The sequence below is a fragment of the Chionomys nivalis genome, chromosome 6, assembly GCF_950005125.1.
Source record: "Chionomys nivalis chromosome 6, mChiNiv1.1, whole genome shotgun sequence".
NCBI lineage: Eukaryota > Metazoa > Chordata > Mammalia > Rodentia > Cricetidae > Chionomys > Chionomys nivalis.
This window is the reverse complement of record NC_080091.1, coordinates 55691067-55714651: the sequence shown is the minus strand read 5'-3', so window position 1 is coordinate 55714651 and position 23585 is coordinate 55691067. Positions and strand designations below refer to the sequence as shown.

At 38.9% G+C, this 23585-nt stretch overlaps 1 protein-coding gene across 3 annotated transcripts in view; it reads left to right on the top strand.

Annotated features, from left to right (window-relative positions):
* The window catches only part of Ppargc1a (PPARG coactivator 1 alpha), a 630833-nt gene that overhangs the window by 585149 nt on the left and 22099 nt on the right, over positions 1–23585 (top strand). For all 3 annotated transcript variants that reach the window (XM_057772163.1, XM_057772164.1, XM_057772162.1), the window contains 5 exons: positions 3671–3865; positions 6024–6146; positions 7028–7235; positions 11016–11061; positions 11171–11244. In XM_057772163.1, the coding sequence (XP_057628146.1) occupies positions 3671–3865; positions 6024–6146; positions 7028–7235; positions 11016–11061; positions 11171–11244 (646 nt within the window). The remainder of the gene's footprint in view (positions 1–3670; positions 3866–6023; positions 6147–7027; positions 7236–11015; positions 11062–11170; positions 11245–23585) is intronic.

The following is a 23585-nucleotide window of genomic DNA, read 5'->3' as shown; positions in this document are numbered from 1 at the left end:
CTGACCTGGGCTTCTCTTCAGCTGCAAGGAATTGAATGGAGCTGGTGATGTCCACACACATTGTAGTGATCAGCTCTTTTATTCTAGATCTCACCCTTCCTAATGCTGTGACCTTTTATTACAGTGTCTCATATTGTGATGACCCCCAACCACAGAATTATTTTTTTTGCTCTTTCATAACCATACTTTTGCTACTGTTATGAGTCATAATGTAAATGTCTGCTCTGCAGGATATATGTTACGGATCCCCAAAGGGGTCATGACCCACAGGTTGAGAACTACTGTTTTAGACAGTGCCAAGAGATGCTCCATCTTATAATATTGTTTTTTCAAGTGACTGGAGAGGGGCACAAGAGCCAAGGCTGTGAAAGTGTTTCCTTCAGTGTCACCTGGCTCACTCATGTGCTTCCATTCCCTGTCACATGTGAACAGACATGTATTCGTAGGCTTCTGTGCTTCATCTGTGGCGACTTTGATTTATTTACTCTGTAAATTGGGACCAGAGCAATAGTGGAAAGTGACATTAATTGTTTAACAGAGTCCTCTTTGTCACATCCATTGTCTTCTCTGTGAGGATGACTTTTGAAACTCACCCAAAACTAATTGAAATTGCCACAGTGAGGGACAGCAGCCGCTCAGTTTTACATGTAGGAATAATGGTTGATCTTTGACACAGAGGCATATCATTAGGTTCCCGTAATTAATGAAAAAAACCAGAGTTTGAAATTATAACACCCATTCTTCCAAAATTCAGAACAAACATTACAAAATAAATGGTCACGGAGCACCTGAACATACAGGAATAGTAAACATACCCAATAACCATCTTTAATTGACGGTGTAAAAAGGCTGGTCTTATTTGTATGTACTGGTTGGATAGCAGTAGCCTCCTCACCCAAGTGTCTCAACCATGCACACACACATTTACTGTAGCAATAGCCCATTCCAGAAGCCCTCCGTTCTTACTGTGCTTTTAAGGGAGGAGAGTTTCGAAAGTTGGTGGGTTGATAAGATCTTGTAAATTAATTATGACATTATCAGGCTCCAATATTTCTGCGATTGTTTGCATATACATTCGCTCAGGCTTATTAAAGAAATTGGTGAAAACTAGTTAATTTAAGTGTTCTTTGTCATTTTGACTTGGTTGGAATTACCAGAGTTTGTTTACCCAACGGATAGAGCTGAGGCGCTATTGTATCCTGTGATTGAAAGCAAATAGCAACTTGTAGTCTCGCTGGAAAGCCAAATACAAAATTTAAATCAGGGTAAACAAAATTACTCATCTATTGGTAAGCACTCTTAACAATTTTTCTTGAGTTCTTTTTTGACTTCAGTGAATTTAACCTTTTTGAAAATGAGATAGGTATTTATGAAAAGTGTTAAATTTAATTTAATGAAATTGTGCACATATATTTGGGTATGTGTATGTATTTGAGAGGTCCTCAAAGATTATTTTATTAGAATTATAGTCATTTATAGTAATGCAAATCTCATTTGATAAGATTTACAGTGGCATATTTTATTTAAATATACTTTTATTGAGAAAAGTTTGATGACTTACATTTAATTTTGTTTTATTTTTGGCATATGGTGGTAATTAGAATTTAGGAGTACCAAAAATTGAGTCATTAAAATTTTTGGATACTAGATTATGGTATAAATCATAAAATGGAAAATATTTTACTATTTCTCTTATTGGGAGTATATGGAAGGGCACAGAAGCATTGGGAACTGAGGGTTGGTTGGTTTGTTGTTGTGCAGTTTGGATTGTGAGGAACATTTGATTGATGGAAGTAAGTGAGCCCTCTGAAAGGGATGGACTGCAAGCTTCTGGTTGAGTTTCTCTTCTTCATTAGAACTTAAAACTCAATCCGTTTGTCACACTGCAATGTGTCTATAGCCTCAAACCTGGGGACAGTAGGAACATGCCATATGCAAGTGTTAAAGAGTTTTTTAAATGCTCACAGAGAATAAAATGATTTTTCCTGACTTTTTAAACTTAAAGCAAACAAACAAATAAATAAACAAAAGCCAAGCCTGTAGTTTGACTCCTAGATAGAGCGTGACCAGTAATGAGGGAAAACATTTTTTTTTCACGTGAAAATAGAATGTCTACATGATAAGGCCCTGCCTAATTTCTCTAGTAATACAATTTGATTTTCTGATTAGCTGTCTTTTTCTGTGATTCTTGTAATTTTGTCAGGTCAATTAACCGAAGTTCAATGCTAGTGAGAACGGAAGGGTGGGTATTGCCAGCTTTATTAGATGTCAGCAGCTTAGGTGCATTTTGTAATAGAATTTTGTGGAATAATTTAGCCATATTGTTAATGTCATAACGTACAGAACTTGACAAAAAAAGAAAAAGAACGTTGGAAACAGGTCAAACTGGATAAACAATGTAGAATTCTAAAAGAAAAAATAGAAAATGATGTGCACAGTCTCTATGGGTGCCAATAAATGTTGTCAGTGAATTATTCTGACTAACAAAGGAGTATATATTCCACGTGCCCAGCGCTAGGATTGATTTATTACATGCATAGACAAGAACTTACTATTATCTTAACAAATATAGACATTACAGTTTTTATACAGAGAACCAAGACTAATATTATCCTTTATATAATTTGTTCATATCATTCATAGACTGTTTACCTTTCGACTAAAGGGAAGAGTTCGATCTTTTTTCTTTCATGTTTAGTCCTTACCATGACATTGCCAAGATTAAGGCATTCAATAGTATCCATGGAAGGCACAGGATGATGTTAGTTTTGTGTGAACATCAATGAAAATGAGTGTAGGCAGAAGGGCAGAAAGTTGGAATACACCACAGAAGCAAAGCCCCTACTAGAAACCATACTATGCTGAAGTTATATCTTTGGCACCAGAGATGAGTTTAGTTAAGATACATTGCAAAGGGGGGTTTCCCCTTAGCAACTGATTTCATAATAAGGAGCCCAGGCATTTCAGAGCACAAGTCAGAAGAACTGATAGTCAAACTAAAGGAGTTAAGAAAAAGAGTAGTAGTTTTGCTATGAAAGGTCCCAAGTTTGGGTTTTGGAGACAAGAGAGCCATTATATGGTACAAGTATCCAGTGGGCAGAGATTTATGACTTAAGTTGGGAGGGATGTCAGGAAGAGAAATAAATGATTTTGGAGTGAGCAATGATGAGCTTATAATTGAAATCACAAAAGTGTGTAGATTCCCTTTGCGTAGTTCAAGTTTCTGATGGTGTTCAAGGAAAACGTTGTCTGAATATTTGGGGTGGCATAGTGAGTGGGAGATCTAAGAACTGTGTATGAAGATTAGATGATGCTTACATTTCTCATAAGGCTTGAGATTTCATATGTGAGAGGCAGAAGACGTGAGGATGTGTAAAAAGACTGTGAACACAACAGAAAATTCAGGAGTACTAAAGACTGACCTAGCAGATTGCTAAACCAGACAGCTCCAAGATCAGTAAATGTATTTGGTAATCATATGATTTAGACTAAAAACGATTTAGGAGTTTGTGGAAGACATAATCTTTGTGTTCTGGCATGGGCATTGAGAATTCACATACAGTTTCCTCACCCACCCGGACATGTTCAGCCTTCTGATTAATCCTGGTGCCTGCCTCCTCATGTCAACTCACTCATGTCTTCTGTATTTTTTTTTTCACTGCTTCTGCAGAAGATAGATGAAGAGAATGAGGCAAACTTGCTAGCAGTTCTCACAGAGACACTGGACAGTCTCCCTGTGGATGAAGACGGATTGCCCTCATTTGATGCCCTGACAGATGGAGACGTGACCACTGACAACGAGGCCAGTCCTTCCTCCATGCCTGACGGCACCCCTCCACCTCAGGAGGCAGAAGAGCCGTCTCTAGTAAGAACCCTTCCTACTGTCTAAACAGTGGTCAGAGTTGCCACTGACTGACCAGTGCAACTGGCTCTGTAGGAATAATCAGGTTTGGATTTTTAATTCAGACTCAAGGGAAAAGAAATTTACCAGTCAGCCTAGATTTTCCAATTCTGTAATTCCCTACTGAAAGTGTTGATAAGGTATTTCTTATGTGGCATAATGAAAGTTGTTTATGACAACAATCTTTTACTCTTATTATGTGTGTGATTGTTTCTCTAAGAATTAAGTTCATAATAAAAGCCTTAAGAGAAGAGCAAGATCTAGAAAAACAAAAGACTAAACATTTACCTGTGGTTTTTAAGACCTTATCATATCAAAATAACTGAATGATTTTTAATTTAAAATTTAAGATGGATATGTCATTGTATTTTATGATTTTTAAAGATGTCTTTATTTCTATGAATTTTCAATTAAAATATAATTTTATCAATTTTCCCCTTCTCTATCATTTTTCCATTCTCTCCTTGGTACCTCCCTATTAACCCTCCCATGATCCCTGCTCTCAAATTAATAGCCTCTTTTTCTTTAATTATTATTGTTATACATACACATGTATATATGCACATATATGTGCACATATGCAAATATAACCTGCCAGGTCTATTTTTGTTGTTTATGTATATGGCTTCGACATATGAAACAATTTTGGTGGTTGCATAGTATTTTTTTGTATGGAGATGCTTTGATTTATTAGGCAATCTAGTACCAGTGAGGTGTTTAGTTTTTTCTTTCCATGTTTTTGCTGTTACAGATTATATAATAATGTTTACATTTCTTTGCATATGATTCTAAAAATAGAATTGCAAGTAAGGCAGTATGCTGTAGCTTAAGACTTTAGATCAGCATTTCTTAAGAAGATGGAAAAATAATAGCTTATCTGCAGCCCAAGTTTCTGAAATTTGTGGTAGGCAATGGAGAATAAATCCATTGGCCATGAGGAGTGACGTTTCTTTTCAACTAAATGCTTGACCAGAATTTTATTAGTTCTGTATGCCATTTGCCTCCCCATCCATGATAGCCATTTGTCATTTGCTATAAATCTCATGGAAGAGCAGTGCTGTGTAAATTATGGAACACCATTGTTCTAACATTAATAAAATACTCCGGCATGCTATTTGGAGGTTAAGTCTCTCAAATTGTTAAGTCTGAAGGAACTCTACATGAACATATGGAGATCTGCTTGTTCCCTCTTTGTAGTCTAAGACTTCTGCTCTTCAGGAGAATATTACATGTGTAAATCACTCGTCACTCTCCATGCCTACCATGTGTCACTGGCTCTCGGTCTAGTATCCTAATTCCTCAGCAAGGATTTGCATCTATACAGTTTGTTCAGCTGGGAAGTGTTGTGGAGGTAAAGGCATCCTGCATGGATAGGATGGAAAGGCAGGGAAGCTCTTGAGAGTCATTGAATGAAGAAATTAGGACCATGAAATAAGTGCTAAACCCAGGCATTGTAGGGCATATGGATGACCCAGCTGCTTAGGAGGCTAGGGAGGAGTGAGTCTTTGCATAAGGAGGCTCTTATTCAAAAAGCAAAGATGCAAGCCCCAACAGCAAATGCTTGTCTTGTGCTGTGACCCACATGAAGGCTGTTGAACAGCACCCTGTTTACAAAGCCTTTCTTTCCTCCCACCAGTGCTAGCCACTGCTCTAATCCACATATTTTTAATTCATCAGCTTATATATTTAGTTATGAAATATGGTTCAGAAATGTTTTTATTGATGATCATGTGAATTTGATAGAAGAAAAGGAGAAAGATTTAGTATCTACCCTCTGCCCCCAAAGCGTTAGTGGGCAAGGCAGCCTTCTTTACCCCAGATAGTTTTGCTTTCGGAATCGTTTTAGGGAAGATTGCACCATTATTCTACATAAACAGTCATTTAAAAATTGAGGATAACAATGCCAAGTCTCAAATAAACGGTAAGGGAATATTTTCCGAGATAGCACTGTAATGATAAAATCTTTTCTTACTTTTAATAAAGCTGTTTCCTTTACCATTCTTGTGCTAAAGTGTGGTATAGTTAAAGAGACATTCAGTTGCTTTTCGTCAGCTTTCAGTTACCAGTCTGAAGTTTAGAAGATGTGTAACGTTTCCTGCTTTCCCTTCCCCGGCATGTCTAGCTTAAGAAGCTCTTACTGGCACCAGCCAATACTCAGCTCTGCTACAATGAATGCAGTGGTCTTAGCACTCAGAACCATGCGAACCATAACCACAGGATCAGAACAAGCCCTGCAGTTGTTAAGGTGCGTGTGCAAACCTTTTAAAACAGAAAAAAAAAAAAAAAAAAAAGCAAGGGGGTGGGGATGGCACAAATCTCTGGAACGAAGGGACATAAAGTTTGCATGTGTTCCTTCAGCCAGGATCCCGCAGCTACCCCTAGAGGGAAGCAGACCAGAAGGGTGTCTTGTCTCCAAACACTGGTGCCTGGGGGATAGTAGGAAGAGTTCCCTTAGGCATTGTTTTTTTCTGATGATCGGAATGTGTAATTCCTTTCCCACTTGATTAATGCATGCAGTGGTCTGTACAACGGCACGATTTACTGGTAGGCTGGTAGCTGTGGTCGGTGGACGGCTTTAAGATGCAGGATGGCTGTTTTTGCCAGCTGTTTAACCTGAGAAAGATGGTTTCGAATTCCCTGCAAAAGATCCGTCTCTGCCATTAATTGGAGAAAATGCTGGCAATGACATAATTCAGTTAGCGGGCTGTATTAAACAATGTTTGTCTTGCCATTCGCTGTGAGCGAAAGCGGAGCGTTAAGGGGTACTTAAGAGAGTTGTGAATACTGGGCCTCAGCAATCAGCGGTAAATTAAGGTTTAAAGCAGCTTTCTTTTTTTTTTTTTTCCTTTTCTCACAGTAAAGGCGCTGTAGGGTCTTGTTAGTTACATGTTGCTGAGTAGGAACATCGGGATGTAGGAGAAATGAAATAAAAAGCTGCATAAATGGCATTTAGGAATTTTAAATGTAATTTTCTTCCTTGTTCTGCAAACAATTATTCACAGCTCATAGATCCAGTACACTTAGACTGAGCACTTCACCGAAAATCTCATCTCTTCAGAAAACCTATATCCATTCTGATAAGGTTCACTTCACTAATTTTAGCTTTCTTTATGCCTTGTTTTTAAGACCGAGAATTCATGGGGCAATAAAGCAAAGAGCATTTGTCAACAGCAAAAGCCACAAAGACGTCCCTGCTCAGAGCTTCTCAAGTATCTGACCACAAGCGATGACCCTCCTCACACCAAACCCACAGAGAACAGGAACAGCAGCAGAGACAAATGCGCCTCCAAAAAGAAGTCCCATACACAACCGCAGTCGCAACATGCTCAGCAAGGTAATGCCAGACCAGCAACAACCAGCAGCCAGCAGGGGCGCTAACTGCCCCTGAGAAGCCCGAGCAAGTGGACCCTGTGCTTGCTCCCATCTGTGTCTGTCTGGGACAAAAGGGGTGGGGGAGTGGGCTGGGATCTTCCCTGGACACAGCTTGAACGTATCGTATTTGGCAGATAAACAGCGTGAGTAATACACTCTGAAGACACCTGCATTGTTAAACTAGGTGGAGGGGGGCCGCAGGGATTACAACACCTTTGAGGTTTATACGCATCTGGATTACTGAGATCATTGACGGTTATGTTCGGTCGCTTGCCAATTCTTCTCAGGGCTCTTTAGTTTTCCCTTTCCAGTCATGGAAAAAATGAGGCGCTGGAGATTTCTTCTGTCTACCTTGGGAAGCAGTAAACAGCATTTACGCAGTCTTTCTGATTAAGTACATTCTTGGTTTACTTTTTAAGACCACCTGCTATGCTCACAGATTTTAACTTTGCATGTAAGGACTTGGAAATTCCTGATTTCTTCCACCCTTCTTATTTTAAAAATACCACCTAGATTAAACAAAACATCTGGGTGATCTTTATTCGTCCCATATGTAGCCAGGAGGCTCATGCTTGCAAGGCAGATTCGGATGATTTGGGGAAAATCTCTCTTGGCCCAGAAATAGTTTCCTCTTTCAACTCTTCTCCTTCCAATTGTGGGAGTCAAGGATGCAGAAAGAGGGTTTTTTCTGAAAGTAATCGTTCTGGCTCCCTAAATTACAGCTGCAGGGTGGTAGTCCCTGTCTGGTTTGAGCCAGGATCCTTTCATACAACAGGTATTGTTGTTGCTGCTGATTTAATAGGCATTTCTTTCTTGGGGTGTGTAATCCCTCTGTCTTCCTACCTTAGAAGACTCTGTGAACTTTCCTGTTTTAAGTTGGCTCTCCATTAGGGTTTTGTTGTTGCTGTTTGTTGGCTTTTCTTTTTGTTCTCTTTGCCGGATGTATCCCACTTGCTACCAACCTGTGCCTGTCACTTTGTGAAGATGAATTGAACTCCACACGCCTGATTCCCTTCCAGCTCCCTCAGCCAGGATTGGCCCCTGATCCCAAGCTCTATCATTGCTGTGTTGGTTTTGTTTTATCAGGGGGACTGATGATGTTGATGACCTAGGAAAAGGAGCTCACTAAGCTTGGTGTAGCGAATGAGTGAAGAATCCACTGGGTTCCTCCTGACCAGTTCCCAGCCATACATACATGGCACGGAACTGAAAGTCTCTGGCTCTTTGAAATCCTGTGTTAAGGAATCTGGCCAATTAGCCTATAGTTTAAAGTTCTCTCATTGTCTCTTGTTTCTTTCTCCTCCCCTCCCTCCTTCCTTCCCTCCCTCCCTCTCTTTCTTTCTCTCTCTCCTTCTCCCCCGCCCCCTTGTATTCTCTCTCTAGAGTTTGAGACTTTCTTAAAGTTCATTTTCCTTTAAATATTATCATAAACTTTTACAAACCATGGCATTGAACAATTAAATAGTTCCCAGAAAAATGGATTCTCTGAGGGGGACCAGGTATATGAAGAATTTTTTTTAAAGTATAGATCTGTGATAAGGTCTAAAATGTTCATCCCAGAACAAAGCCAGCTGAATCAAAAGAAAAAGAAATTCCATAGTTATTAGAAGCCTTGGGAAATGACCCCTAGCCTATGATTAATAACCAATAGGTGCTTACCCTCTAAGATTGTTTAAGTTTTTCAAATTAAAAAGTTGAAGTCGTATGAACAGTCAGAGACTATTTGGAGGAGGACAGGGAGGTGACTTTCTTCCTGCGCTGCTATGTTCCTGACTGGGTTTTTGTTCTGCTCTTCCTTACATGGTGGCACTATGCACTTTTTGCTTCCTTAGAATAATTGCCTAGTCTACGGTGTGTGCTCGGATCTCATTCTTTCCTTCACTCACACACATCTTTATTCAAAAATAGCATCTACATGAAGGGTAACTGTAAGGGCCCTAGCAGCCTGTGGTCAAGCAGTCCTTGAACAGCACCAGTGAAATTCCCTACAAATGAAATCAATAGTGCTTGTGAGAGAGTACCCTTGAGCCCACGTGCAGTCACGGGTTCAAGTCTGAGGTCGACTGGAGGACTGCACCCTGCATAGGCCTCTCATTTTCTGCTTGACTCTGCTGGTGTTCAGCATAGCTGGGGCCAGTTCTCTCCCTCTGTTGCTCTTGGGATTCCCTGTATCTAGCTATCCAAATTTTGGAAACATTTGCGTGAGAGTTTAATATGGCCTGTGGTAGATCCCTGTTTCTGATTTTCAATGTGCATTTATTGTGTAATTTATCTCACTGTTCCTAATCGGGTAGTATTGTCTATAGAACCTGCTTAAATTATCCTGGCTATTAGAAAAATACCATAAAAGTGAGTAAAATTTGTTCATAAATTTATTCTTTGTGAAAGGCTGATTAAATTAGGCATACTCAAAAATTAATGTACAATCAGCTCATCTAGTGGTATATGTGTAAAAGCCAATTAATCAATGTACCTAATTTGCAGAAGACAGCATGAGCTTCATATTTCTGGATGCACTTTGGATAGATGATATACTTACTATTCAATTGTTTCAAAACGAAATTCTAATCTACAAATTAAATATGTAAATACTATTTTTCATATAAAGTACCTTATTCCAGACTAATTTAGACATAAATAATATTTTTACATTTCAAAGAATCCTAATTATTAGAGTTGGTTAACTTCCTTTAAAGTGTATTGAATTCAATTCCTTTTGATAATAAGAGGAAGGGAACATCTTAGTGTCCAACTCTGCCAAGATTTGGTTTTATGGCCCTGTAGGCATCGTTTAGCGTCTCTGGGCCTTAGAGTTTTCAACCATAAAGTAGGAAACTCTTTCAGAGGTTATTTTCGTTTCAATGCTATGATTTTCATTATACATAGTTGTATATTATACAATAGTTACCTATTGACTTTCTGAAAGTAATTAGCAATAAAGGGCAAAATCTTACACACATACATAGCTGTAGATAAACATATATATACATAATGTATTTGTCATCATTTATTCTCTTCTTCCCACTCAATGCACAAGACTGACATAGAAAAGTAATTGACGTAGGAGAGCAAGAAGATTCCTATTCTTGTTGAGAAAAGACACCAAAGGAATTAAGATTCTGTGACACTCAGGACGGAAAGGAATAGTGAGCATAGAAGAATGTCTGTTGATATTTTAACTGAGAAATGTGATGCCTTCACGTGTCTAGCAGATTTGGGATGCAAACTCCATTGAAGCCATTCGGGTCAAAGTCTGCAATTTGTCATCATCTCTCCATGATGGGTATTGCTCGAGTCTTAGTCTCAGAAATTTCCTATTCTCAGGGATAGATATAAAACTATGCATTTTCGGCACAAAACCAACTGAATATTCATAACGATCTGTCACCTCGTAGTTACTCGCTATTTCCTAGTGTAAACAAGCCGTGTACTGATTTCAAATTAAAAACAGAAAACAATATTTCTCTTTCATGATATGATGCAAATTTCATGTCCTTAATGAGATGGTGCATTTGTGGGAAAATTCTCTGTTTGTATGTGTTTCCTAATGGTATTGTACTGATTCAAATGGTGTTTGGAATTTGCTTCAGCATAATGGACTGGAGTCTGTCTTTCAGCCAACATTCAGGATTCCCTTACTTGAGTCCTACAGTTGCCTCGTTGTTTCCTACTTGAGTATAGCAGAAAGTCGATCTGAAAAAGACTCAATATTTTATAATTAGTTTCTTCTTCTTTCCTTTAGCCAAACCAACAACTTTATCTCTTCCTCTGACCCCAGAGTCACCAAAGTAAGTATTAAGAAATGCAACCATTTTCAGAAAGGGAAGGGGGTTCTAATACATTTGGCTACAGCAACTCCATTTCAGTTTGTTTTTATAAATGTGCCATATCTTCCAGTGACCCCAAGGGTTCCCCATTTGAGAACAAGACTATTGAGCGAACCTTAAGTGTGGAACTCTCTGGAACTGCAGGTAAGCTTTTATTTCAGTTGGAGCTTCTCTCTGTGAAATCCATATTCGATGATAGGCTATATTTTCACTTACATAGAGGACAAGTGGAACTGGATAAAAAGTCATCTGCAAAGCGTCTCCAGTTGCTTACTTCAAAGCAAAACAGAAACACGAAACCCCCCAAAACCTTAAACTGAAAAGTGTGTTAAAGAGATGGTTTCACTCGCTTTCAGGACTAGCCCAGCCCCTGTGACCATGATTTTGATCTGGACTCTCAAAGAACACTACTTCAGGTTAAGACACCCAGACATTAGGAAGAGGAGGAGGAGGAGGAGGAGGAGGAGGACTGAATGTTTTTTCCAGTTTCTTTTTTAGTAACAATATTTGTATTAATTCTTTTGAGAATTTTATACAATGCATTTTGAACTTAACATCTTTAATCTCCCACCCAATAACTGTGATTGACATGTAAGTGGTTTTAATCGAGTCCACAGTGACCAAATGAGGAGAGTGGTAATTTTTGATGAAAAAATAAGTTAGTGATATTAAATAATGTGTGAAATGTCACCAAGATGGAAAGCAGAGGTAACTCTTAAATTCAAATTTATTGTCAGTACTTCATGTAGAAGATTTTCTTACTCTTTGACATATTTAGCAGTATAATGCTATTATATACATATCTATCTATTATTTATCTCTCATTCATATATATGTTTTAATATATATTCATATCCATAATTCCTATATATATCTTTCCAGGAAAGGAGAAAAATGAAAATATGCCTTTTTAGCAAGCCACAATGTGTGTATGTATGTATGTGTGTGTGTGTGTGTATATATATATATATATATATATATATATATTCTTTGTTTCTTTGTCTCCATCATTTGACCATTTGAGACTTCTGAACTGCTCTAGTTAGTCCATGTGCTACATGGAAACTAAGAAGCTTTAAAACTTGGACTAACTGAAGAGTTCCTAGGCAAGTTTCTGAGTTGGTTGTAAATGGTGCTTTAGGTTGTAAATGGAGGATCTTGGCATCCACCAGAGAGTAAGTCTTAGGAGGTCTAAACCAGAAAGGCCTTGGCTCTGGCCATTGCTGATAAGGATAAAGGGACAGTACGTTAGACAAGATGCTTTCAACCAGAACTGTGGTGCCTACACGCACCATGGTTATTGTCATTAGGTTTAATTTCACACTTTGAGTTTGCTAAATTAACTTCTTATCAAAGGTCTACTGCATGATTGCATGGTTTGGTCAAGCAGCAGAATAGTTAATATCATGGTGTGTGTATGCAGATGACATATATATATACATATATATATACACACATACATATATACAAACAGGTTTACATATCCATGCATACATTCATGCATACATTCACTGGTAAGCATATGCATAACTTTGTTTCTTTTTATAATAATTTTTTTAGTTTTTAAAATTATGCTTATATGTCTGTAAGTGTGGATTTGTGCACATGAGTGCAGATGCCCAAGGAATACGGAAGAGAACGTTGGATCTACTTGGAGCTGGAGTTATAGGTAGTTGACAGCTATCAGACTTGGGTTCTGGGAATGCAACTCAGGCCTCCTGGAAGAGCAGAACATGCTCTTAAACAGTTGAACCATCTCTCTAGCCCTTATCTTGATGTCTTAAGTAAATTATACTTACATTCTTTAATGGGAAGAACTGTTGTGTGCACATATTATCTGTATGAGAGGCCTTCTTATTTGACCAGCAAAGACAAATAGTTGGTGAGTTTCTTTGAAAAACTGATATGATATTCTTCATTTAACTTTTGCTTGGAACATATAAATGTACATTCAAATACCATACTTTGGTTAGGAGACAGCGGGCATGGCATTGAGCTTCAGTGTGCTCACCAGGAATTCATTCATTTTTTCTCTCATAAATCACACTAATGAAATGTCATGAGGCTCTCCAAATTTTATTTCATGTTTATTTGAGAAATGATAATCTGAGTGCATTTTTTTTCTGGATTTTTTGTGATATCCTCAGTGCTTTGCAATAACATATACACAAACATACATACACACAACACACACTAATTTGACAGTATCTATTCTAGAATTTTACATTAATTGTATCTTTTAATAGAAACAAATGATCATACTCACATTCCATGCATTTATATAAAACTTTATCATCTTATCTAATAACAGTCCATGGGACAATGAACACTAGTAGGTTTTAGAAGATACAGCACTGTGCAGCTCGATAGCATCCAGTTGAAAGTGATCTGTTAATTGAGAGTGACCAGAACTTGTGCAGTTAGGCACTCTGTTTTGGAAATGAACAAGATAGCTTCTCTAGTTATGTACCAATGCCTGACTTTAAAGAGATACTTGTTATGAGTATAACTAATATCAGGTTATTAGAAATGTCATAGACACAAGCCAGCTGAAAATTCCTCATAGTTCTAAAATTAAGATATTCATAGAATTGTTTTCTTTAGATAGAAGCTTGTAACTGTAATCATTATATATGTCAGGAAATGCTTATATAATTTTAGAGCCTAAGTTTTCACCTAACAAAAGCTATTTTTTGTACCATCTTGAATTCTATTATCAGGATATGGCAGTACTGTATAATATTTATTTGAGTAGGTAAATAGAAACTTATTTGCTCAAGTGCTTATTTTTAAATGTTTAGGTTGTTTATAATGTTACTATTTTGAAATAGCACTCTGGGAGAAATCTTTGTGAATAAATTTTAAAATCTGATTTTCTCAAAATAGATGCCTAATAGTTGTTATTGCCAAAAATAAGCATTTAAATATGTTAGGGCATTCTGATACATACATTGCTATATTGATTTACAAAATGATATTTCTATTTATAATCCCACTAGTGCTAAGGGGGACATCCATGCCTCATTACATCTAGGTCGATATTGGATGTCTTTATGCCAGGGTTTCTTCCTAATTTATAAATATGAACACATCACACCATTTATAGTCATCCCACTAAAGATGTTATGGTATTATAAAATGTTTAGCTTTATTTTCTTCTTTTATTTATTTTTGTGGGGTTTGTTTTAGATGTTATTTAGTTTTATATTTTTATTTGGTGGATGTTTTGCTTGTATGTATGCTTATGCACTACATGCGTACAGTGCCAGCAGAGGCCAGAAGAGAGCATTGGATCCTGGGACCGGAGTTACAAGCAATTGACAGCCACTCTGTGGGGCACTAGAATTAGAACCTGGGTCTTCTGGAAGAGCGGCCAGTGTCCTTAACCTCTGAGTCATCGCTCCGGATCTTATTTATCTATTCTTGTATGATTTGGGAGGAATGAAAGTCCCTGCACTTACTAGGCAAGCACTCCCTATCCTAGGTACTTAGTTTTAAATAAGCTCCTTACAAATTTGAGATTTTAGTAGCCTACTCTATGAAAAGGTAGGTGGAGATTATTTTGTAGATGCTAGACATCCTTAACATTTTATATAGTACATTTATTACTGTTAAGGACTTGATGCTTATATTATTAATTAAAATGCTTCATCCTTTACATCACTGAAAGACCATTTGTACAATGGAACCAAATTTACCATGATTACCTTTCCTTTCTGCTCATTGTTGGAACTATGTCAGGCTTTGGTGAGACTATAGTCAAGATGAGACATAGAAACAATTCCATGTCTAGTGCTGAAAACAGGAGTTATAAAGTAAGTGTTCTCAAGTTTGAGATATAGTCTAACAGCTTATTGAGAAAAAAATGTTCACTGATAAGTGGCACAAAAGTAAAACAGCATATTACTTATAATATTTTGGCACCTTTAAGAAAGATGAGCCTAGCTGGGCGGTGGTGGCACACGCCTTTAATCCCAGAACTCGGGAGGCAGAGGCAGGCAGATCTCTGTGAGTTCGAGGCCAGCCTGGTCTAGAAGAGCTAGTTCCAGGACAGGAACCAAAAGCCACGGAGAAACCCTGTCTTGAAAAATCCAAAAAAAAAAAAAAAAAAAAAAAAAAAAGAAAGAAAGAAAGAAAGAAAGATAAGCCTAAAGGATGTTTTTTCAGTTTGCTAAGTTTGATATCAGTAACTATGTAGGGAAGCTGAGCTGGAATCAAATTGCACTATACACTAGAGGGAATTGGGGTGACAAAATTAGGAGTCAAATGGAGGGGCCGAAAAGTGCTGAGGGTGCAGTCTTCTAGTTAGTGTAAAGGAGGATTTTGGGTAGAAGGAAGAATTTTATAGTGACAGGCACTATTGTGGGTATAGAAGGAATTCTATGTAGTGAGTGGTGCCCGTCTTCTGTAGAATGCATTGCTCAATGGCCAACATTGTGCATCAGGAACCACAAAGGAGAAAGGGAATCACCAAAGAATCACCGTGATACCCTGTTTCTATTCAAAGAAGTGTTTTCACATAAGATTTAGAATGTTGAAGATTGTAGTGTGGAAGGAGTGTCAAAGCAATGCCATTACTCTAGGTAATAGCCTAGGAGATCTATGGAAGAAGACTGAGGGAACTGGGATTTTTAGTAGCCTCAGCTGACTTAGCACGTCTTAAGAAAGGAAAGTGTTTGCACTGAAGTTGGAAACAGGGTGGAAGGAGAGAATCAAGAAGGCAAAGAACCAAAGAGAGGGTCCAATGGCAGTGTGCTTGGCATAGGCATGATATCAGGAAGAGACCACAAGAAGGGACCCATACTTTTTTCTCTATCTTTTAATTGCTGAGACTGTTCTGTATCCTTGGTCATTTTTCACCTTTTAGGTTATATTCATAACCACTAAATGAGAATACTGTTGTACTCAAAGTAGCAGAATATAATAATTCTAGTGTTTAACCACTCTTGCCCTACAAAAAATGGCAACTGCATGTAGCTCAATTTGAACTTAAGCACTTTATAAACAACAAAGGTAAAATTAAAAGGACGCTCTTAGGATCAAAGAGACAGCCTGTCTTAGTGAAGTTATACAAAACCCACACCAATGTTAGACAAACTCAAGCTCTACTTAGTGCCGGAGTCTCTGGGAGTGTTCAGTGAGACTGAGCATGACCGTAAGCATAGTGTATAGGCCCTCGGTCCATATTAGCTTCTGTGGAGGCCAGTGCACCTTGCTGCTCAAGGTGTCAAGCCTCAATTGTCTCTAACACTTCTGGTTTCTCTGCTGCAGACTCTGGCAATCTCACCTATGATGTTTTCTCTTTTCTTCTGTGGCACACACTAGCCTACTCCCACTTCTGCAAACCCTGAATGAATAGTGCTTTGGGTACATGTGGAAGGTCTCGAAAATGGAGGTGTAAGCCACAGATCTTTCAGAGTCTGCCAACAACTACTTCTACGATTGCCACCAACTCTGGTGATTCTTCTCTGGCATTTAAAATACATATAATTTTGACTCTCTGCCCATTCCATTATCGAAGAAAAAACTATATGTTGACAGTAGCTTCCTGGTGAACTCTGGGTTCAAAGAAATCTGACCAGAGTGTAGATTCCTTTTCTGAATTTTAAAGATAGTAGTTGGCATCTGTTATGTTAAATAGTTTTCTTCTGTCTTGCCAAAGTGCCATCGATCGGTATTGGCTGCCAGAAGCAGTGTGTTGGGAGAGATTTTGTGGCCAAGTTTGTACTCAGTGGGAATGTCATGATCAATTAGTGATGTCTGCCACAGGTGCAGCAGGGGGTGAATGGAGTAGAAACAGCATCCACACAGTTGATTCGTTGATCTTTGCTCTACATGCCCATTCTGTTTAGTAGAGACAAAGATGGTATCTGAAGCTTCTGTATGCATCCTCCTCCTGTCTTCTTTTACTTTACTCTAAAAATTTGTTAGTGAATTTCCCCAAACATTCAAGAGGAAATGTAAAGACTCAACAGAATTCTAAGACCTCCAGAATAATGTGTGTGCCCCATCTGCAACATCTTTGGGAGGCAGGAGGAATGAGAGAGGGAGTTGGTTTTATTAGGTATTGCCAGCTGCTCTGACTTCCTTGTGATTGTCCTAAGCTAGCTTGTTGTGACTGATAAAGAAGAAAAAAAAACTCTTCTCTTTTACAGGTGTAAAAACTAATTTGATTTCAAAATAGCTGTTGTTAGTAAAGCAGGAGGAGAGAAAAGAGAAGCTCTTTTGGCAGAAGGCATTTAAATCTATTGCACATGGAAATTTTTCAGACACTACCAACACATTTTTGTGTCTGAAATGGAAATGGCAAAGCAATGTCAGCTTAACAAGGTGATAGTCTGAAACACAAGACATGAAGGAGCTTGGTTAGGGACCAAAATGACTGGTCCCCAGCTTTTATGTATATGCTTAAATGTTTTCATTATCACGATCAACATGGTGAAAGTGACGGAGCTGCTTTATAACGGATGAAGAAAGTGAGCAGAACAGGATAACCAGCTGTCTTTTCACTCTGCGACCACTGGGTTCTGCCCACGTTTCCCTCTGTTCACATATCCTTGGCTACACTGTTTTAAATGGAATGGACATGTGACTAATTTAATTTGTTATTATTTTATTTTTTGGAAGATTTTATAAATGAGTACACTGTATTTGCATCATTTCCACCCTCCCACCACTACTCCCCAAACCGCCCCCTATCAATTTCAAGTCCTCTCCTTCTGTAGTTAATGTAATCATATATTACATAGACACACACACACTCACACACACACACACAGACAGACACACACACACACAGAGTACAAGTCTTGTTGCCCTTATTTAGGGCTAACCAGTTAGGATTAAAGTCTTATCCCTGAAAAATTAAGAAAAGGAAGGAGGAGGAGGAGGAGAAGGAGGAAAACAGCACAACTGGCTCCACTTCCCTCAGCAGCCATTCACTGCCTGCATTCAGGTCTTATGCAGACAGCCACATTGTTTAGAGTCCATGGATTCAAGCAGGCCATAGCCAGAAGACTCGAGCCTGCAACAGTCAACCTGGTCTTCAGGCTCTTACTGTCTCTCTGCCTCTACTTTTATGATGATCCCCAAATCTAGGGGTAGCAGTTCTGCTATAGATGTCCTACTTGGTGTTTGGGCACTCCATGGTTGCTTATCATCTGCATTTTGTGATGTCATTTGTTTTTAACTGAGTACTTTCGTTTGGTTTAAATAATCAATTATTCAATGTGCATTTAGTGAACTTGTGATTAGAAGAAACACAATTAACAAATTAATTTCTAATTTCTCCTAATCTGAATTTTTGGTTTAAAAGAAGAATATTTACTTTTTAAAAACAAACATTGACATTGTATATGCTGCTATCTTTTGATAGCTATTTCTTCTGCATTTGATAAGCCTTGAGAAAAATAGACAAAAGCATAATATAAACAGTAGCTAGTAGTTTTACAGGAAAAGACCAGAATCTACTACAGAAAATTTGGAAGTGGGCCAGGGAGATGGTTCAGTGACGAAATGCGCGTGTTGCTAAGCTTGACAACTTGAATTTGATCACTGCGATTCCTGTGGTGGAGGGCGAAAACCAAGTCCTGTGTGTTGTTTTCTGACCTTCATCCCCTAAGCCCTCACACACCTATCTGTGCATATACATATACGTGCACTCCCATGCACACACCCAATTTCAACCTCATGCATACATTAAAAATGCATACATGTAATTTTTTTAAAGGAAAGTGTGAAGTGACTTTGGCAGGTTATTTAATCCATTCCTATTTAGGAAGCATCCATGATAAAGAGACTTTGGGGCCCAGTGCGTTTTTTGGCTACTCTGACTAGCAGGTGTGTTATCCTTTAGCTTCTATTTCCAGCCTCATTCATCTCGGCCCGAGGTCTGCAGTACTCGCTCTTTCTTCTGTTTGCTTTCCTGGAAATGATACTGTCCCATTGGCTATTTAAGCCAAGGATAACAAAGTAACTTCCCACCCCATCTCGGCTTCCAGGTTTGGCAGTGGATAACTGCAATTCCAGGTTCACAGCCTCAGGTCTGTGGGAAAGTGCCTACGGGACAATTAGTAATAACCTTGGCTTCAAATTCCACAGGTAAAAATTGGAGTATTAGATGTTTTTTTTTTTGTTTTTGTTTTTTGTTTGTTTGTCGGTTTGTTTTGTAGGAAAAGTTTTGAAACTTTTCTGCAAAGTCAGTTTCATCCCTGATGAACAAGATGATATCCAAAGTAATCGGTGATGTCAGGCAGGGAATTCCCAGTCAGTGTGGAGGAATGTCCGCCAGAGAACCAGGGTAATGTGTAAGAGGACTTACCATGCCAAGTGTTAACACTTTAGTGGGTGGATATTGTGGTGCCCAAACGACTCTTCGGAATGGATGAGAGATGGAGGACAGAAGAAGAACCAAGATCAGCCCAATACTCGAGCAGCTGTTGCAGCAGTAGCTGCTGTCCCAGCCTTCTCTTTCTTCTCCTGACAGACCCTTCTACTTCTGACGTTCTGGGATACTTGAGAAAGACAAGACCTGCTTGTCTTTGCACCGCCCCTCAATGTTTTCCCTTCAGACCCTAAACTGTCACACAACCCAAGGAAAATCCTGTTAAGTTAACTCAGAAGTAAACAGTAGAGATGGCAGGACATTCAAAACCAGGTTATAAACTGTGCAGAAAAAAAGGTAAGAAAAAAAATAGCCCTGCAGAATTTAGGTGGATACTAGGACTCAAGAAACAGGGCAGGCGCTTCATGGTTTCTTAGAGTCATTCAATTAAACAAACTCCGAAGACAGCTGCTCAAAGCAAACCACACTTCATGGCACATAATGAAAGACGAAGCAAAACAAAACTCGCCTCTGACTTTTTTCCTTTAAATAAAAGGAGGGCTGTTTGGAGCGGTGACTTGTAGAGTGTGTACCACTTCTCCCAGATCGGCAGTGCAGAAGTGTGAGTGATGTAGAGGTACTTGTTTATTATAGAGCACATTTCAATGCAGTAATCATAAATATTGCTAAGGTTGTGCTCCGTTGAAATATGACCTACATACTCTTGATTGTTTGTGTTACGTGATTTGTCTGACACCCATTACATTCTGGGTAATAGCAGCCATTTGTTGCTCTGCACAGCAGGCTCTTTTGACAAAAGAAAATAGGCAGCAATAAAAAAGCTATAGTCTGAATTACATTCTGCACGAGCCGCACTGCTGAGAGTTTGTGCAAGTGTCTTAACAATGCTCGGAACTGCCTCTTGTCAGCCTTCAGCCTGTAATGGCCATCTGTCCTCACATAAATCTGTCAAAACCTGCTAAGTTCAAGAGAGAGCATGGAATATACCTTGTACTGTCAACACCAAAATGTACACATTCCCCAGAAAAATCAACACATGGGAAAGGAGCCAGAGGTTATGGGAGGCATTAGCGCTGTTGATTTAGGCTTGTGGCATGAAATTGAGAGTCCGGCCATTAGTGGAAAGATGAGCAAAGGAATTGAGCATTAAGGAACTGAGTGTTGACCTCCCCTGGACCACAGGGGAAGAAACTGTGGGCAGAGCAAGCCAGGTTAGAGAAATATAGCTGATTCAGAGGCCAAGGGGGGGGGGTAACCTGTCCCATCAGCTATGCCTAAAAGTTTGACACAACACTACAAGAAATAATAAAAATAAAAATGTCCTTTGTGCTTCTGCTTTCCTTTATTTTGCCTTAGGTTTCAACTATATTTGGAAATAGATTTTCAATTAAGCACTGGGTGATAGAAAGTCTGTCATTCCTGAGATCTCTCAGTCTGGGTCACAGGTATTCTCTGAATTTGGGAATTTCGGTAAAGAGTCTAAAGACAGTGAATTATCTAGAATCTGTCCCCTACCCTCCCATGCGCCAACAGTTTACTCTTTGCCATCTGATGAGCGAGTAGGGTTTGATTCAGCGGGAGATATGAGCAGAGACTCATAGCCCTGCCGGCTTCCGTCACAGCACACATTTCATCTCCCCCAGAACATTGCCACCCACTTTAAGCATATCTACAACAAAACTTAATTATTTCAGAGCTAGAAGAATTACCTCTTCATTAAAAGCGGCTGTGTTGTCCAAGGGGGTGGAGTCCTTGAAATACCAACAACCCGCATGTAGTACACAGTAGGTATGCTGTGGATGTCTGTTCAGTGGCAAGAGCTTCTCATATCTGTAGGACAAAAAAGTGTCTTTGTATGATCAGGGAATCACCACATCCAAGAACAATTGGAAAACCATTTATTTAAACAATAATGAACTTAGATCCTGGGACAAGGGTTTCAAATTTTCAAGAGTGAAGGAATTTCTATATTTAAAATCCCTAGATAGTCGAGATATTTTTAGAACTAGTCTCTCTTTTATAGTGGCCTAATTTGGCATTTCTGAAGTTCAGGATTTCTTTTTATACATCTGGACTGTCAGTCAAAACACAGATATTTGGAGTAAAGGCCATGTGCGACACAGATGTTCAAAGACCTTGGTTCCCAGCGTGTGGTCCGGGAACCATCTCATTAAAAATTTGTAACTAGACTCCTACGTGCTCTTAGGCCACTGACATGTGAGACCAACTACTCAGAAAGAAACTACAAGAATGAAAACAAACAAAATAACCTGTAGACAATTAAATCTAGGCAGCGTCCTACAAAGCCCTAGTGATCTCTCTAGAGGAAACTGGTGGGATTCTCATTTTTTAAAAGACAAATTCAGAGACATGTAGTACATACAGATGAATTGAACCACCCCAATATGAATCATTAGAACTGAAAAAACTTGTCATAAACTGGATGAGCATAAAGAGATTTATGTAGATTGATTCTGTAGATTTATGTAGATTGAATGGTGGTCTCTCCTCAAGGGTCAGTTCTTTTAGTTATTTTACTGGCACTTATTGGCACATACTCAGCTTACTCATCATTGGTGTTTGAGTGTGTGTTGTGTTGTGTATATGTGGCATAGTATTTGTTAGCGATGGTGTGTGCATGTGTGTGAAGGTACACACTGATGAAGGCACATGAGGAGGCCAGAGGTCAGGTTCACATGGCTTTCTTCAGACTCTCTTTACCTTTTATTTATTGTTTTTGAAATGAAGTCTCTCACTGAACCTGAAACTGGCCCATGGATATGGCCAGGCTTTCCAGCCAATGAACTTCAGGAACCCATTTGTGTCTGATGCTCATCACTTAAGAGTTCCGGGTACATTCTGCCACACCAGACTGCTAATTTAAACTCAGGTTCTCATGTATATGCAATAGGCACATAGCCGGCTGAGCCAGCTCCGCTGTCCCCATTATCAGTTTATGAGCATCTTTGACTCTAATAGCAATGATTCAGGAACTTGACATCTCTTTTTTTGAGCGTGGGGACTTGAAAATGTGTGTTGTGTTGGTAACCAAAGCCAGCCTATGGTAGAAATCTCTACACAGGAATCTCTATACAGAGCGATACAAAGTCTAAACAAAATGAGGAAGAAAAGGAGTAGGAGCTTCTTAGTCTAGAAACAAGCCATGCTCTTTCTCATGGAGGGAGCAAAAAGAGCATGCACCTCTATGGCACAGAAGTTTTATGCAGGAAAATGTTGCCTGCTTTTCGGCAGCAGCAGAGTGGGCACATGGATGAAGCCAGCTCCTGTGAACTCAGATGTGCCCAAAGGAAGCATGTCCATGCCTGTTTCCATCCTTCTGAATGCTGCCCCTACCTTTCTCCATGGAGACAATTAACTCAGCATGCAAAAATTGCCTAAGATTAAGCCAGAATCATTCCTTTAATGGAAAACTTTAATTTCCTCTGCATCTTTATCATCAAGTAGGAGAACAAGACAGTGTCTTTGTGTTTATATCAAAACTGCATGTGGCTTTCTGTGACCTACTTGGTTCTTGACATATTTATATTTTTTTTCCAGCAAGCTAGGAATTTTTTTCCTCCTTGAAATGCTCAGTTGCCTTAAGTCTCACCCCAGGCTTGTTAACAGACTTGAAACCATTTTTTTTCTGCTGAATAGCATTTGCCCATCCTCCTAAATAGAAAATCTATTGTAAACTAAAATGTTCCCTTGTAAGCATAAAACCATTTGAACTGCAGCCTGCCCTCCTTCAAAGTTTCTTGGACACTGGAGCTTCATAGTGATTCTTCCTGAGTAGGACAGAATGAATCGAGTTTATTATTCATGGGTGGGACTTTGAGGTAACGACTAGGCCTCGGACTAGCCTATCCTGGCTTTGGAATTTTCTGTAGCTAGGCAGACGAGGCACCAATCCGTAGATACCCCTGTCTTCTCTTATTTGTTTTTTATGTCATTAGCTGCTGAAGTTTGAAATCGTTTTAGTCCTACTATCTCATGCCCTCGGTGATGATGTGCTCATCAAAATGAGTACAAAATGGTCCCCTGGCATGGAGATATTTAGAGTCACTTTGCACTTAGCTTTCCGTTGCAGGACCATATTTTAGACAGAATGTATTAGTTATGCTTACAAGAATGTATTATA